General features: G+C 49.9%; 1 protein-coding gene across 7 annotated transcripts in view; it reads left to right on the top strand.

Moving 5' to 3' along the window:
- The window catches only part of PNPLA7 (patatin like domain 7, lysophospholipase), a 64,222-nt gene that overhangs the window by 33,615 nt on the left and 15,835 nt on the right, over nucleotides 1-14,772 (top strand). For all 7 annotated transcript variants that reach the window (XR_015243258.1, XM_086684632.1, XM_086684637.1 and 4 more), the window contains 2 exons: nucleotides 2,082-2,151; nucleotides 6,159-6,308. Coding sequence is in view for 6 of the 7 variants with exons in the window: in XM_086684632.1 (XP_086540758.1) it covers nucleotides 2,082-2,151; nucleotides 6,159-6,308 (220 nt within the window). In the remaining variant the exon portion in view is untranslated. The remainder of the gene's footprint in view (nucleotides 1-2,081; nucleotides 2,152-6,158; nucleotides 6,309-14,772) is intronic.

Here is a 14,772-nt window from a genome sequence, read left to right as displayed (position 1 = left end):
AGTACGTGTGCCACCAGCGGCCACGCGATCACTGGGAGCAAGGGGGAGCCAGCTGCTTCCTGTTCTGCAGGGCTGCTCCCTGGTGGGCCCATAGAAAGACCCTCTGCTCACACCCACTCCCCTGGGGGCCCACAGACTTTACCCATGTGCAGCTCCCAGGAGCTCGTGGTGCGTCCCGATGCTTCTCCATCACACGCTGGCTGCCCCTGGGCTAACTACCACCGTGTGTGCTCTCCCGTAGGCACTGGCCTGGCCTAGATCCCGGGCTTGCTTGCTTGGTGCCCTCCAACACAGGGGACCGCTGGCCACTCGGCCCCGTGGGGCGGCTGCTGCCAGCACGCCACCCACCACCACCGTCCTCTCTGCGTCTGTGCTTGGATTTTGTGTAAACGAAGTGTGTTCTGTCCAGCTTCTGTTGCCCGGTGTGGTGTCTGAGGTCTGTGTCCTGTTGACATGTACTTTTTGCTGCAAAGCAGTGTCCCACCCCGCGCCAGGGTGCACTCATCTGTCCTGTTGATGGATATTTGGTTGTTCCCAGCTTGAGGCTTTTCTGGAAATATTTTCATGGCACGTGTTTCGTTTCTCTTCGGAACCACTTGACACTGGCATTGCCGGGTCAGAGGGTGGACATATGTTGGATGTGGTTGCCCGTGTGGTTGTACCAGTTCATGGCCCCAGCAGCACGCAGCCTGTCACCAGGCGTCAGCACTTGGTGGCTGCACTCGTTCGTTCCACAGGAAATGGCTCTCCTTGTGCTTAGAATTTCCCTGATGACCAGAGATGTTGAGCACCTTTTCGTATGTTCATGGGCTTATTTTGAACCTTTTTCACTTGCTGTAGAAATGATCACTTTTTAAATTAGCCTTAATGAGAATTATTATAAATTTGTAACTGTGATAATTATACCATGTGTATGTTTTTAAAGGCTCTTTTAGAGATACAGATTCAAATATTAATGGATAAAATGCTGTGTTTGGGATTGGCTTCAAACCTTTTCAGGTGTGTGTGTGAACTGATTGTGGCTGGGTGATGGAGGGTGGGGTTCGCCCTTGTGTATCGTGAAATTTTCCACAATAATGTGTGGTTTTAAAATTAGCTCCAAGTAACAGTTTGTTGCTAGATTACTTATATACAAACCAGACTCCTTTTTAGTTTCTCTTTTGGACCACTGCTCAAACTGTTTTTTGTCTCGCGCCTTAAAACGTGGACAGTTTCACTTGCCTCGTGCATGAGTCTTTGACTCCAACATCGTGGGGGTGAGAGAGGTTCTCTGAGTTGGTTTTCCAGGGCTGTTGGTTACTGGAGCCTAAGGTCTCAGCCGGCTCCTTCCAGGGGCAGCCCCAGAGCTCAGGGCTGTAGATGGTCAGAAAGCAAACCAGAGGCTGAGGCCTGGAGAGGCAGAGGACAGCAGACAGGCAGCATCCAAGGGACCTCATCAGTGTCTTCAGCTTGCTTTCTGATATAATTTAGGTTTTACTGAAGCTGACAGCAGCTTCTCTTTACACGGTGGCCCTGGACTGCATCTAGGAGCTACAGTGGTAGGCCGCCTGCATAGTGTAAACCCTAGCAATGAAAACATCTGACTTTATATGAAAGTATGTATGAGTAAATTGTAAATATCTTGGCATTCCAACCTTAAATACTTTGTCTATAACATTTAGCATTAATGTAGCCATGTAATACTTCCTGGGTGTCATGTCATACTCATCCCGTGTCCTGCCCAGGTCTGGCCCGCTCAGGAGCACACAGTGAGCCCTTGGCTCTATGGAAGCCCTTCCTGGCCTGCCTGTGGAGGTGGCTGTGGCTTTCTCTGGTGCTCTCGTGCCCTGGAAGTAAAAGGAGACTCTGGGACAGGCTCCAGGTTACAGGGCATGTGCCCCTCACGCCTGCTGCCTGCAGTGGACTCTACGAAGGCACCCTATAGAGTTAGGTCCTACCTGCAGGTGACCAGCCAGCCAACCACACTACCCACAGCCCACAGCCCAGAGGGGTTTACAGAAGTAGTGATTTTGAAAATGTGGATCCAAGGTGCTTCGCTTCTTGGTTTAAATGTGTGGTCTCCTTTCTTTCTCTGCCCCCAGGTTGTGACTCGGCTGATTCATCTCTTGGGTGAGAAGATTCTGGGCAGCCTCCAACAGGGAACTGCTTCTGGTATGTCCTTGGGCCTGGCTCCTGGGAGCCCTGCCTACCTCGCTGGAGCCCTGCCTGGAGGGAGTGGGGGAAGCGAGGGGAGAAGGGGTGGCAGGAGGGGTGTGGTGGCCAGGGTGGGGCAGCTCTGAGCTGGTGGGGAAGGCGCTGGGGTTTGCTGATATGGGTACTGGCAGCAGGCAGCATGGTAGGGAAGCCCTGGGGCCTCCCCTGTTTTTTGGCCTCTGGATGGCACGGATCTGAACCCAGCACTGGGGCAGGTGCTTGAGGGAGTCTGGCCTGTCTGAGCAGGTGAAACAATTCTCTGATGCTGGGACTCTTCCTGCGAGCTTATGTGTTCTGTTCTGGTTCTAATTCTGAGAATGTGCGCTTTTAAATACTTGCTAGATCCCCTGTCCTGTTCAACAGCAGCTGGTTCCTCCTCACTATTTTGGGACCACCTGCTGCCCCCTTGGCCTGCAGCCCCTCTGCCAGAGCCCCCTCATCAGACCCCTGCACCCACCTGGCCACCCCAGTGCCCTCTGCTCCTCAGCTCCCCTTTCCCACTTCACTTGAATGCCCTGACTCACCCCACACCTCCCTAGCTCTGTCTCCTGTGCCAGGACTATGTCCTCCCCCCGCCCCCCACCCGGTGCAGTGACCTGGGCACAGTACTGCATCTTGTGGAAGGATGGAGGTGCACAAATGTGCCGGGGGGGACAGCAGAGCAGGGCGGGGCCACCCGAGTCCAGCACAGCTCATCTCCACCAACTGCATCTGCCAAGACCCTATTTCCAATGCGGTCCCACTGCACGGTCCAGGGTGGACACCGGAGGCGTGTGTCTGTCTCCCCTCCAAGCACCTGTACAGTTAGGTGGGAAGCAGGTTTCCTGTAGGAGGCACATAGTTGGATTCTGTGTTTGTCACCCCTTCTGACAGCTTCTTTTGATTTGTGTGTAGACCGTCTGCCTTTAATACATTTACTCACATTAGGATTTATACCTGTCATTTTATTATTTGTTCTCTGCTCTCCCCTCTCATTGTTTTGTTACTTGGATGCCTCCTTCTGTCTTCTTTTGAGCTCCTTCAGCCTTTTTGAGTAATCCGTTCCTATTCATCGGTCGTGGTTCTGGGGTGCGACCTCATACCACATCTTCAGCAGTTGCTGTGGGCTTGCGGTTCCTGCCCCTTCCCGTCCGGCCATCTAGTACCAACACGCTGTCCCTGAGGGTGGGCTGCAGGGGCCTCACCTCCGCTCCGGTCCCATCATTCTCCCTTGTTCTGCACACGTTGAAGCCCCTCACGCGGTGCTGTAATTTTGGCTTTCGGCCGTCAAACATGATCTTGAAGCTCGAGAGGAGAATCATCTAGAATATTTCCCACTCTGTCACTCTTCATCCTGGTGTCCCTTCCCTTCTGTCTGAAGAAGTGCCTTTCGTGATGGTCCTTCCAGGGCAGGTCTGCTGACTGCGTACTCTCGCAGCTTCCCTTCGTCCTGAGACCCTCTTTCACCTTCATCCTGAAGGCTGGTTTGCTGGATGTGCCACCGTGCTGACGGCCCCTGGGGGCTGTGCCGTCCTCCGGCCGCCACGGCTTCTGCTGCGAAGCCCAGATGTGACTTGTTCCCACATCTCTACACCATCCTTTCTCTCTGGCTGTGTTCAAGCCTTTGTCTTTGTCCTTAATTTTTAGAAACCAAATGCTCATCTTCTTGAATCTACAGATTTATATCTTTTACCAGACTTGGAAGGTTTTCAGTCTTTATTTCTTCGAATGTTCTTTCAGCTCTTTACTCTTTCTGCTCTTCTGGAAATCCACAGACACAAATGCTAGACCTTCTGTTATTGTCCCAGAGGTCTCTTGGGCATGGTGGGTTTTTTTCCTTCTTCCAGTGTTCAGATTGAATAGTTTCTTGTGATCTTTCCTCAAGGTCATTGGCTCTTTCCTCTGTCTTCCTGATTCTGCTTTTAAGCCCATCCAGAGAGTTTTTTATTTCAGTCATTATATTTCTGCATCGGTGTTACTGGTCGTGATTGCTGTTTGTAGCTGGTTGTGATCACCGCTTTATCATCTTTGTCAAGTAATTCCAAATTCCATGACATGTTGTCACTTTCGTCTGTTGATGTTGCAGGTGAGATTTTCCTGGCTTTTGGTGAACCTGGTTATTTTGGATTATATCCTGTATTTTGGGCGTGATGTCATGACACGCTGGTTCTCATTTAAATCTTCTGTTATAACAGACTGTCGGCGTGCTTATGTTCGCAGAGCACATCCTGGCCCTGGCAGTTTGAATGTTAATTTAATTCTCCGGGCCTTTGCGCTGTTACTGCGGTCTGCCCTACTCGTGTGCTCCCCAGAGCCACTGTGGAGGCAGGCTGGCTGCTGTTCTGTACTATATTCTGTTCTCAGAGCCTCTGCTGTGCGATTCTGGCTGGTTTTGTGCGTAGGCCACTTGGCGGTGAGCCCAGGACTTCACGCTAGCTTTAGAGATTTCCTTCTCCACCCCTCTTCTCTCTGTGATTTCCCCGCTCTGGTGGGCGTGCACCCCTACTTGCCAGTGCAGGGTGTGGAGAGTTGGAGGGCTCCAGCCCACTGTGTGTGTGGCCCCAGGCAGGTGTTTGCGTAGTGCCAGGGGCCCTGGGAAATACCCCTGGAGGCAGCACCTGGCTGGGAGGGATGGATGGACCCTGCCTGGCTGGGGAGGTGGGGAGCGGCAGGGACGCCACAGCTTTGGTGGCGCTGGTGAGGTGGTTCCCAGGGGTCCGGGACCCAGCCAGTGGTCCCTGCTCTCTGCACCCTTCTCAGCCTCCTTGTAACTGTTGGGGCAGGCAGGTGGGGCATCCTGCTCGTCTCCCTTTCAGCCGGAACCAGGACCTCCCGGTGCCTCAGGTGGAGGCAGAGAAGGCCACGCAAAGCTAGCGAGAGGGTCCCCTTTGGTTCTGCCTCAGACAGAGGATGCTGATGTCAGAGGTTGCTGGGAAAGACACAGAGGAGGGGGCTTCCCAGAGGAGAAGCTTCGGGGAAACTGGCACAAAGGGGCCTCTCTGCCACCCTGTGTGCAAACAGTGACCAGCTCGCAGCCCTTGTGTTTCCCTGCCCCAGATTAGCTCTGAGCCGCCCCCTCTCTCTGCTGTCCTACATCCCCTCGCTCTGGCTTCTGGGTCAGGCCGTGCCAGGACCCACACTCCACTGCTCAAGAACCACCACTCCTCACCCGGGGCAAGATGAGCAGAGTCAGAAATGGACTCTGTTTTGGAGGAGCTGGGCCCTCTGGTGTGGCCTGCGCAGACGCTTGGCTGTGCACGTCAGGGGTCGGGGCGTGGCAGGCAGCTGGCTGGGCAACAAGCAGTCAGGGAGCCAGCAAGAGAGCCCTCGGCGTGTCCAGTCTATGGGAGACCAGAGTCTGCCTGGGATGTGGCTGGCGGGAGGGAGAGGCTGCCCCCTTGGCTGCCTCCGTGAAAATAGGAGGTGTCGTTGGCCGTGTAGTGACTGTTGTTGGAAATAAGCTTCCAGAGACCCTCTGACTAATGACCTTGTGGGTCAGCACATCTGCTGCCTCCTTCCCTGCCGCTGCGGGGGCCCCAGGGAGGCACGTCTGAAGGACAGAGAGTCCGTGGCCTCAGGGACCGGAAGTTCTACCTACACTGGCTTGTCCACCCCCTCCCCCTCCCCCACCCCTGCCCCCAGTCGATCTTACTGCAGGAGGTGGGCCTCACGTGGCAGAGCATTTTAACTCCGGGCCTCATGCTTTCTCCTGTGTGCTGTGTCTGTCTTCTCAGTCTCCCCTGAGGCTTGTGTGTGTGAAACGCAAGGTGCTCGCGGTGTGGTCTGGTACTCCAGTGGAGAGGTAGGGTGGTCCTCGGGTGGGCAGGAGAAGCTCGGAGTGTGCGGGCCTGGAGCAAGCCCTGGTGCCCCTTCCTCTCTCCCAGGCCCCCGTGCCCTGGTGCCATCTAGAAACAATTAGGCACACCTCCAGACTGCCCGGGAGCCGCCCAGCCCCTCAGGCCCACTCACGACCCTGTGTTTTGCAGGTCACCAGTTTGGGCTACACACTGCAGGCAGCAAGTGGGACTCGGGGAACCCTGCCAGCAACCTCTCCACGGTGGCGGTCATGCCTGTGTCGGAGGATGTGCCCCTCACCGCCTTTGCCCTGGAGCTCAAGCACGCCCTCGGTGCCATCGGTGAGTCCTGCCCGAGGCTACCTGGGATCTGCTCAAGCCCTCCTCTTCTTACTTCTTGGTCCTTCTGGTTCCTTCTGCAAGTGCAGTTAGTGTCGTCCTCACCGCTAAGCCTTGGGCGGGGGGTGCGGGGAGGGGGTGCTCGGGAGAGGACGGGAGCGGAAGAGCATCCACCAGGAGTTTTCTGAGGGTCTCGATGGCAGACGCTGTGTCACGGGAGCCTGTGTCACCCGCCCCTTGCAGCTGCTCCTCCAGCATGGATGGGGGCTCCCTGTGCGGAGGGGACTCTGTGGCTGCAGGAGCTGGCTGACAGCGTGGAAAATGCCCTCAGTTGAGGTCAGGGAGCTTGGGGTAGTGTTTCCAGATTGCTGACAGCTGTTAAACTTTAGAATTCAAAAACAAGGAGTTGAAATTCCTGAGAACTCTTAGGAACTCCCCAAATCATAAAGTGTTATGTATTCTTAACACTTTATTTATAAGTTTTCATATAATTGTGAGTAACTCTAGTAATAGTAAATCGATTTTCTGTGATATGGTAATGCTGAAGATTTCAGGGGTTGTCTTTATTTTTTTTAATTATTTTTTAATTTTAATTTTATTTTTGAAAGAACACAAGCGGGGATGGGCGGGGGCGCAGAGAGAGAGGGGGACAGAGGATCTGAGGTGGGTTCTGAGCTGTCACCACAGAGCCCGACACAGGGCTTGAAATCATGAACTGTGAGATCATGACCTGAGCTAAAGTCGGATGCTTAACCCACTGAGCCACCCAGGTGCCCCGGGGTTGTCTTTTAAAGAATGACATGAGAATAAATGCAGTGAGCATTAGATCACTGTCATGAAACAACGTGAGAAAGGTTCTCTACTTGATGTAGACATTTGATAATAGGAAGCATTAAATAAATACCAAATAAAAAAGATTACTAAAGTTGGAAGATTCTACGATAAGTACTTAAAACTTATTCTGAAGACAAAATTCTAAAATACAGAAGGCATTCATTGCCATGTCAGTCTTGATCTTTGTTTCGTAACAAACACTCCAGATGTGGGGAATCCCATTCATCTCCTGTTGGCGTTGCACACATTGTCCGGGGCACACAGAGCATCTCCAAGTTGTATAGCAGGGATGTCTTGCTTTCCTAAAAGCTTATTCCCTTTCTTAAAAACAAAAACTTTATTTTGTAATAATTACAGATTCCGAGGAAGTTGCGGATAGTAGAGAGGACCATGTACCATTCCCCCAGGTTATGTAACTGTCGCACCCAGTCAGGATAAGGAGATAGACATCTGTGGGGTCTGTGGGCCTTCAGGTGTCACTGGTTGTGACATGTGTATGCATGGGTGCATGTGCTCTGTGCCACTGTGGCTCCCATGTGTTCCTGCTGCCACCTCCAGGTACAGACCCCTCCCGCCCCCTGCTGCCCCTCCAGGTACAGACACCCCCACACCCCTCCAGATAGACTCTCACCAACACCATCCCCTGCCCTTCCAGGTACAGACCCCCGCCCCTTGCCCCTCCACAGCTCTGCTCTGGCAGCTTCTGTTGTTTCATCATTCTGAGAGTATCATAAAAATGGAGTCCTACGCAGATGACCTTTGGATACTGGCTCTCTAGGCTCAGATGGTGCCACCTGTCAGTAGTTTGCTCCCTTTCACTGTGGAGAGATAGCCTGAATGTACTTGGTTGCTTCACCTGTTGAAGGATATTTGGGTTTCTTCTGGTTTGGGGGTTTTGTGAATAAAGCTCTGTGACCTTTTGTGTCAAGGATTTTGTATACTTGTGAGTTTCCATTTCTCTGGAAAGACGTCTCGGCATGTGGTGAGTGTGATAGATGTGTGTGCAGTCCTGAAGAGCTGCTGACCCTTCTAGAAGGCTGCTCTTCCTCGTCCTTGCCAGCCCTGGGAGCTGCCGTTGGTTTTTATTTCTGCTGCTCTGATGGGTGGGTAGTGAGAGCACATCACGGTTTCCATTTGGGTTCTCTAGTGGTTTACGACCCTCAGTGTCTCTTCCTATGCTTCCTTACCATGTGTGGGTCCTCTCTGCTCAAGTATCTGTTCATAACTTCTTATCTTTTGCTCCTTTTTGAGTGAGTTGTTTATTTTCTTACTGTTGAGTTTTGAGAATTCTTTTGAATGTTTATTTATTTTTGAGAGAGAGAAAGAGCACAAGCAGGGGAGGGGCAGAGAGAGAGGGAGACACAGAATCTGAAGCAGGCTCCAGGCTCTGAGCTGTCAGCACAGAGACCAACATGGGGCTTGAACTGAGGAACCGTGAGATCATGACCTGAGCCCTAAGCAGGACGCTTAACCAACTGAGCCACCCAGGTGCCCTAAGTTTTGAGAATGCTTTATGTACTCCAGATATGGGTCCTTTGCTGGGTCTGTGGTTTGCAGATGCGCTGCTCCCTCCTCTGCTGCCTTCTCTGCTTTCACAGGCAGAACTGTCAATTTTGATGAAGTCCAGTTTATCAGTGTTTTTCTTTTATGGACTATGTTTTCAGTATCATTTCTAAAAATTCTGCACCTAGCCCTAGGGCCTAGATTCTCTCCTGTGTCTTTTCAAAAGTCTTGAAGTTGGGGCACCTAGGTGGCTCAGTCAGTTAAGCATCGACTTGATCTCAGCTCGGGTCATGATATCATGGTCTGTGGGTTCGAGCCCCGTGTCTGGCTCTGTGCTGACAGCATGGAGCCTGCTTGGGATTCTGTCTCTCTGCTTCTATCCCCCTCGTGCTCTCTGTCTCTCTCTCTCTCAAAAATAAATAAATAAACTTAAAAAAAAAAAACAAAACCAAAAGGCTTACAAAAGTTTTACGTTTAAATTTATGATCTGTTTTGGAGCTAATTTTTGTAAAAGGTGTGAAGTTTAGGTAGAGGTTTAATTTTTTGCTTATGGATATCCAGTTGCCCCACCATCATTTGTTGAAAAACTCCATTCTTCCATTGAGTGGTCTTGGCACCCTCCTGAAAATCATTTTATCCATGTGAGGGTTCGTTTCTGGGCCATTCTGTCTTCACGCCAGCACCGCGCTGTGTTGATTATGGTAGCTCTGTAGTAGGTTTTGAAGTCAGGAAGTGTGCTTTGTTCCTTTTTTATTTTTCCTTTGACAGAAAGAGAGGGCGTAAGTGAGTGAGGGGCAGAGAGAGAGAGAGAGAGAGAGAGTGCAAGTGAGTGAGGGGCAGAGAGACAGAGAAAGAGAGAAGTGGGGCTTGAACTCACTCGATGTGGGGCTCAAACTCAGGAACCGTGAAATCATGAGCTGAGCGGAAGTCAGATGCTTGACACACCTGAGCCACGCAGGTGGCCTCCAGCTGTGTTCTTTTGCAGGGTTGTTTTGGCTGTTCAGGGTCCCTTGAGATCCGTAGGAGTTTCAGGACGTGCTTTTCTATTTCTGTGAGAAACTCGTTGGGATTCTGACAGGGATTGCGCTGGATCTGCGGTTCACTCTGGGCGGTACTGGCATTGTGACAATATTCACTCGTCCAACCCATGAACACAGGACATGTTCCCATGTTCGTAAGTCAATTCTTTAATCTCTTTCAGCAATGGTTTGTGGTTTTCAGTGTACAAGTTTAAGTTTATTCCTAATATTTTACTTAAAAAAATTTTTTTAACATTTATTTAATTTTGAGAGACAGAATATAAATGGGGGACAGGGCAGAGAGAGAGGGACACACAGAATCCAAGGCAGGCTCCAGGCTCTGAGCTGTCAGCACAGAGCCCAATGTGGGGCTTGAACTCATGAACTGTGAAAGCATGACCTGAGCCGAAGTTGGACGCTTAACCAACTGAGTCACCCAGGTGCCCAGCGTTTTACTCTTTTTGATCCTGTTGTAAATGGAATTGTTTTCTTAACCTCTTCCTTAACCTCTGTCACTGAATAGGAAGAGAACTGACTTTTGTGTGTTGTTTTTGTGTCCTGCTGCTTCTCTTATTAGTTGTAACGGTTTTGGGTGGACTTTTTAGGATGTTCTACATATAAGATCATGTTGTTTCTGAGCTAAGATAACGTTACCTGTTCTTTTCCAATTTTGATGTCTTTTATATCTTTTTTTTCACCTAACTGCTCTGGCTGGGACTTCCAGCACAACGTTGAGTAAAAGTGGTGAGAGCGGTCGCCCTTTCTTGTTCCTGGTCTTAGGGGAAAGTTTTCTCATGCCACTGGTGTGATGTCAGCTCAGGTTTATATGTATGGCTTTTAATATACTGAGGAAGTTTCTTTCCATTAATAGTTGTTTTTTTATTTTTTTAAGATTTTACTTTTGAGTAATCTCTACACCCAACGTGGGGCTTGAACACACAACCTGGAGATCAAGAGTCGCACGTTCCACCAACCAAGCCAGCTGGGAGCCCCTGCTTCTTTTTATTTCTGTAAAATCAGTAATGTCCCCCTGCTGTCATTTCTGATTTTAGTGATTTGAGTCTTCTCTTTTTTTTCCTTTATTCATATAGCTAAGGGTTTGTCAGTTTTGTTGATTCTCTCAAAAAAAGACTTCTGGTTTCATTGATTTTCTCTATTGTGTTTCTATTCTTTTTATTTATCTCTGTTCTAATCTCTTATTTCATTCCTCTGTCTGCTCTGGGTTTAGTTGGTACTCTCCCACGGTATATGTTAGGTCCTTGATCTGTGCATTTGTACATTTATAGTTTTGGGTCCCCTCTTCTTTCCTGGTGAGCTGCCCCTGGAGTTTGGAATGTTGTGTTTGTGTTTTCACTGGTCCCAGGGTATTTTTCTAATCTCTTCTGCAGTTTCTTCTTGGACCTATGGGTAGTTCGGAACTGTTTTCTAATCTCCACATATTTGTGAATCTTCTGGTTCTCCTGTTACTAATTTCTAGTTTCATACCATTGTGACTAGAAGAGATACTTGTAGGATTCAGTCTTAAAGTTTACTAAGACTTGTTTTGTGGCCTCACATACAGTGTGTCCTAGAGAATGTTGTGGAGTTTTTTGTTGTTATTGTTGTTTAAGTAAGCTCCATGCTCGTTGTGGGGATCGAACTCACAACCTTGAGATCAAGAGTCGCACACTCCACCGACTGGGCCAGCCAGGCGCCCGTGGATAAAGTCCTGGAGAATGTTCTGGGAAGGTGTGTGGTCTGTTCTTCTGGGTGGTTAGTCTTGCCTCTGTGCCCTTTGGTGAGTGTGCAGTGGTGTCTTGTTACGGCTTTAATTTGTATTTCCCACTGACTGAGAAGTTTGTTTATTGGCCATGGAGACACCCGCTTCTGTAAGTGCCTATCAAGTCACCCAGTATCTTTATTGGGTTGCCATCTTTTCCTTGTTGATGGGTATTTTTTTGTGTAATCTCAGTACAGTTCCTTTTTTGGATGCTAATATTGCAGGTATCTTTTCCCATCTGTGGCTTGCTTTTTTATTCGTTTAATGATGTCTTTTGACAAACAAGTTCTTAATTCTAACGCAGACCAATTTACCACATTTTTTCTTAAAAAAATTTTTTTTCAATGTTTATTTATTTGTGAGAGAGAGAGACAGAGACACAGTGTGAGCAGGGGAGGGGCAGAGAGAGAGAGAGACAGAGAATCCGAAGCAGGCTCCAGGCTCCCAGCTGTCAGCCCAGAGCTCTAAGCAGGTTTGAACCCACGAGCCGTGAGATCATGACCTGAGCCAAAGTTGGACGCTTAACCGACTGAGCCACCCAGGCGCCCCCAAATTTTCTTTTTAAAAAAATTTTTTTATTTAATTTATTTTTGTAATTTACATCCAAGTTAGTTAAATAGTGCAACAGTGATTTCAGGAGTAGATTCCTTAATGCCCCTTACCCATTTAGCCCATCCCCCCCTCCCACAACCCCTCCAGTAACCCTCTGTTTGTTCTCTCTATTTAAGAGTCTCTTATGTTTTGTCCCCCTCCCTGTTTATTATTTTTGCTTCCCTTCCCTTATATTCATCTGTTTTGTATCTTAAAGTCCTCATACGAGTGAAGTCATATGATATTTGTCTTTCTCTAACTGACTAATTTTGCTTAGCATAATATTCTCTAGTTCCATCCATGTAGTTGCGAATGGCAGGATTTCATTCTTTTTGATTGCCGAGTGATACTCCATTGTATCTATATACCACATCTTCTTTATCCATTCATCCATCGATGGACATGTGGGCTCTTTCCAGACTTTGGCTACTGTCGATAGCGCTGCTATAAACATGGGGGTGCATGTGCCCCTTCGAAACAGCACACCTGTATCCCTTGGATAAATACCTAGTAAGGCAATTTCTGGGTCATAGGGTAGTTCTATTTTTAGTTTTTTGAGGAATCTCCAGACTGTTTTCCAGAGTGGCTGCACCAGCTTGCGTTGCCACCAACAATGCAAAAGAGATCCTCTTTCTCCGCATCCTCGCCAACATCTGTTGTTGCCTGAGTTGTTAATGTGAGCCATTCTGACAGGTGTGAGGTGGTATCTCCTTGTGGTTTTGAGGTGTATTTCCCTGATGATGAGTGATGTCGAGCATTTTTTCATGTGTCGGTTGACCATCTGGATGTCTTCTTTGGAGAAGTAACTATTCATGTCTTTTGCCCATTTCTTCACTGGATTATTTGTTTTTTGGGTGTTGAGTTTGATAAGTTCTTTACAGATTTTGGATACTAACCCTTTATCTGATATATCATTTACAAATATCTTCTCCCATTCCGTCGGTTGCCTTTTAGTTTTGCTGATTGTTTCCTTCGCCCAAATTTTTTTCTTATATTGTTACTGTTTTTTTTGTTTTACCGAAGGAATTTCATCCTGCCCCCAAATCATGAAGATGTTCTTCTAAACACTTCACGGCTTTACCTTTCCTTTTCAGTTCACAATCCATTTAGGGTTGCTTTGGGTTATAATACAAGATAGAAGTCAAGATTCACTTTGTCTTCAGCGACCCAGAACCCTCCTTTAGAAAGACTGAACTTGGCCCGTTGCTGTGCTGACACCTTTGCCAAAAGTCATGTGCCCAGGCTTGTGTAGGCTGCCTTCTCTTCTGGAGGAAGATTCTAGGCTGATGGCCATTTTCTTCTAGCACTTGGAGGTTTTCATTTCCTCAGCTTCCAGTGTTTGGGAAGAAGGCTGTCCAGCAGCCAGGCCAGCGGTGACTGTCCAGGCCAGAGGGGGAGCAGCAGTCTGGCTGGATGCCCACTTCAGCTGTGCCCCACAGAGCCACAGACGCAAGTGCAGATGAACCACCCTGTTTCCCCTCCCTTCCCTGGACCTGCCCACTGCCTGGCCATAAGCAGACCCCTCCCAGGGACAGGGTCGGTCACCACACTCCTGACTGGCCGTAGCCGTAGCCTGTGCTGTGGGAGGCCAGGGTCTCCTCAGAGCCCCCTGAGTCCAGGCAGGGGTGTCTACAAGGAGACATGCACTAGTGGGCAGGCAGAGCCCAGCCTGGGGTCCCTGGAGGGCCTCAGGGCTGGGCTCTTCAGTGTTCCTGCAGCCAGACACAGCCTGCGCGTCACCTCACGTCCTGCCTGTCCAGGAGGCGGTCAAGACGTGTCGCTGCAGTGCGCACAGCAGGGCCCACCCTTGCAGGCACGTGATGCAGCCCAGCCCCAAGAGGTCTCCCCTCCTCCATCCGGCCCGTGCAGGTGACCAACTAGAGCTGGTAGCAGGAGTGCAGGCCCCCAACCTGACCCGCTCCCTCACCCCAAGCCCCTGAGAGGAGGAGCTTCCCTACACCAGAAAGTTTCTGTCACTTGAGTCCGAGCTGTCCATGCGTGCCCATGGCTCCTACCAGATAGCCGTATCTCAGTAGGGACACCATCATCGTAGGACACACCCCCCCTATTTTGGGTGCCTCTAGGAGAGCAGATGCTGCCAGTTAAAATACGATGCGGTGATTTCTTAGCTCTCACCTTTAACTGTCTGCTCTTGGAGAGCTCTGTACAAGCACAGGAATGAGAAGAAAGCCCTCAGGACTCCTGGGTCTTCTCCATCCCTGGGTTGTGGGTGCTCATCTGCGGCCCCCAGTGCATGTGAGCCCCTGGTGACCTTTCTGCGGACCCTGATGCTGGCCCTCCTGGTTGGGTGGGCCCTGACACCTGTGTCCACGTAGACATCGTAGATGAAAGATGCATGCTGATCTCAGAGACAACAAAATGTGAAAAGAAGCATCTCCACATGCGTGAATACACCACCACACCATATTGGAATTCAGCCAACCTCACTCATGTGGATTTGGGGAATTATATTATCTTGCATTTTACAAACTGTGCTTCCCCTGCCCCCAACACTCACGCACGCACACACACACACACACACACACACACACACACACACACACACAGTATCAGTGTTGCAGAGATATGTCAGTGTTGCAGAGTGAGGTTCAGAGAGCCCCCCGCTGCCACCTGCTGAGCTCTTGAGCTGGCACAGCCCTCCGAGCTCCTCTGCTCAGCACCTACTCCTACACCGGGTGATCTCAGCCGTCCAGAGGGTCTCCTCTGTGCACAGAGAGAAGTGTCGCCCAGATACAGGCAC

This window comes from Puma concolor, chromosome D4 (genome assembly GCF_028749965.1).
Source record: "Puma concolor isolate L17-30 chromosome D4, mPumCon1.1.hap2, whole genome shotgun sequence".
NCBI lineage: Eukaryota > Metazoa > Chordata > Mammalia > Carnivora > Felidae > Puma > Puma concolor.
This window is presented reverse-complemented; position numbering and strand designations above follow the sequence as displayed.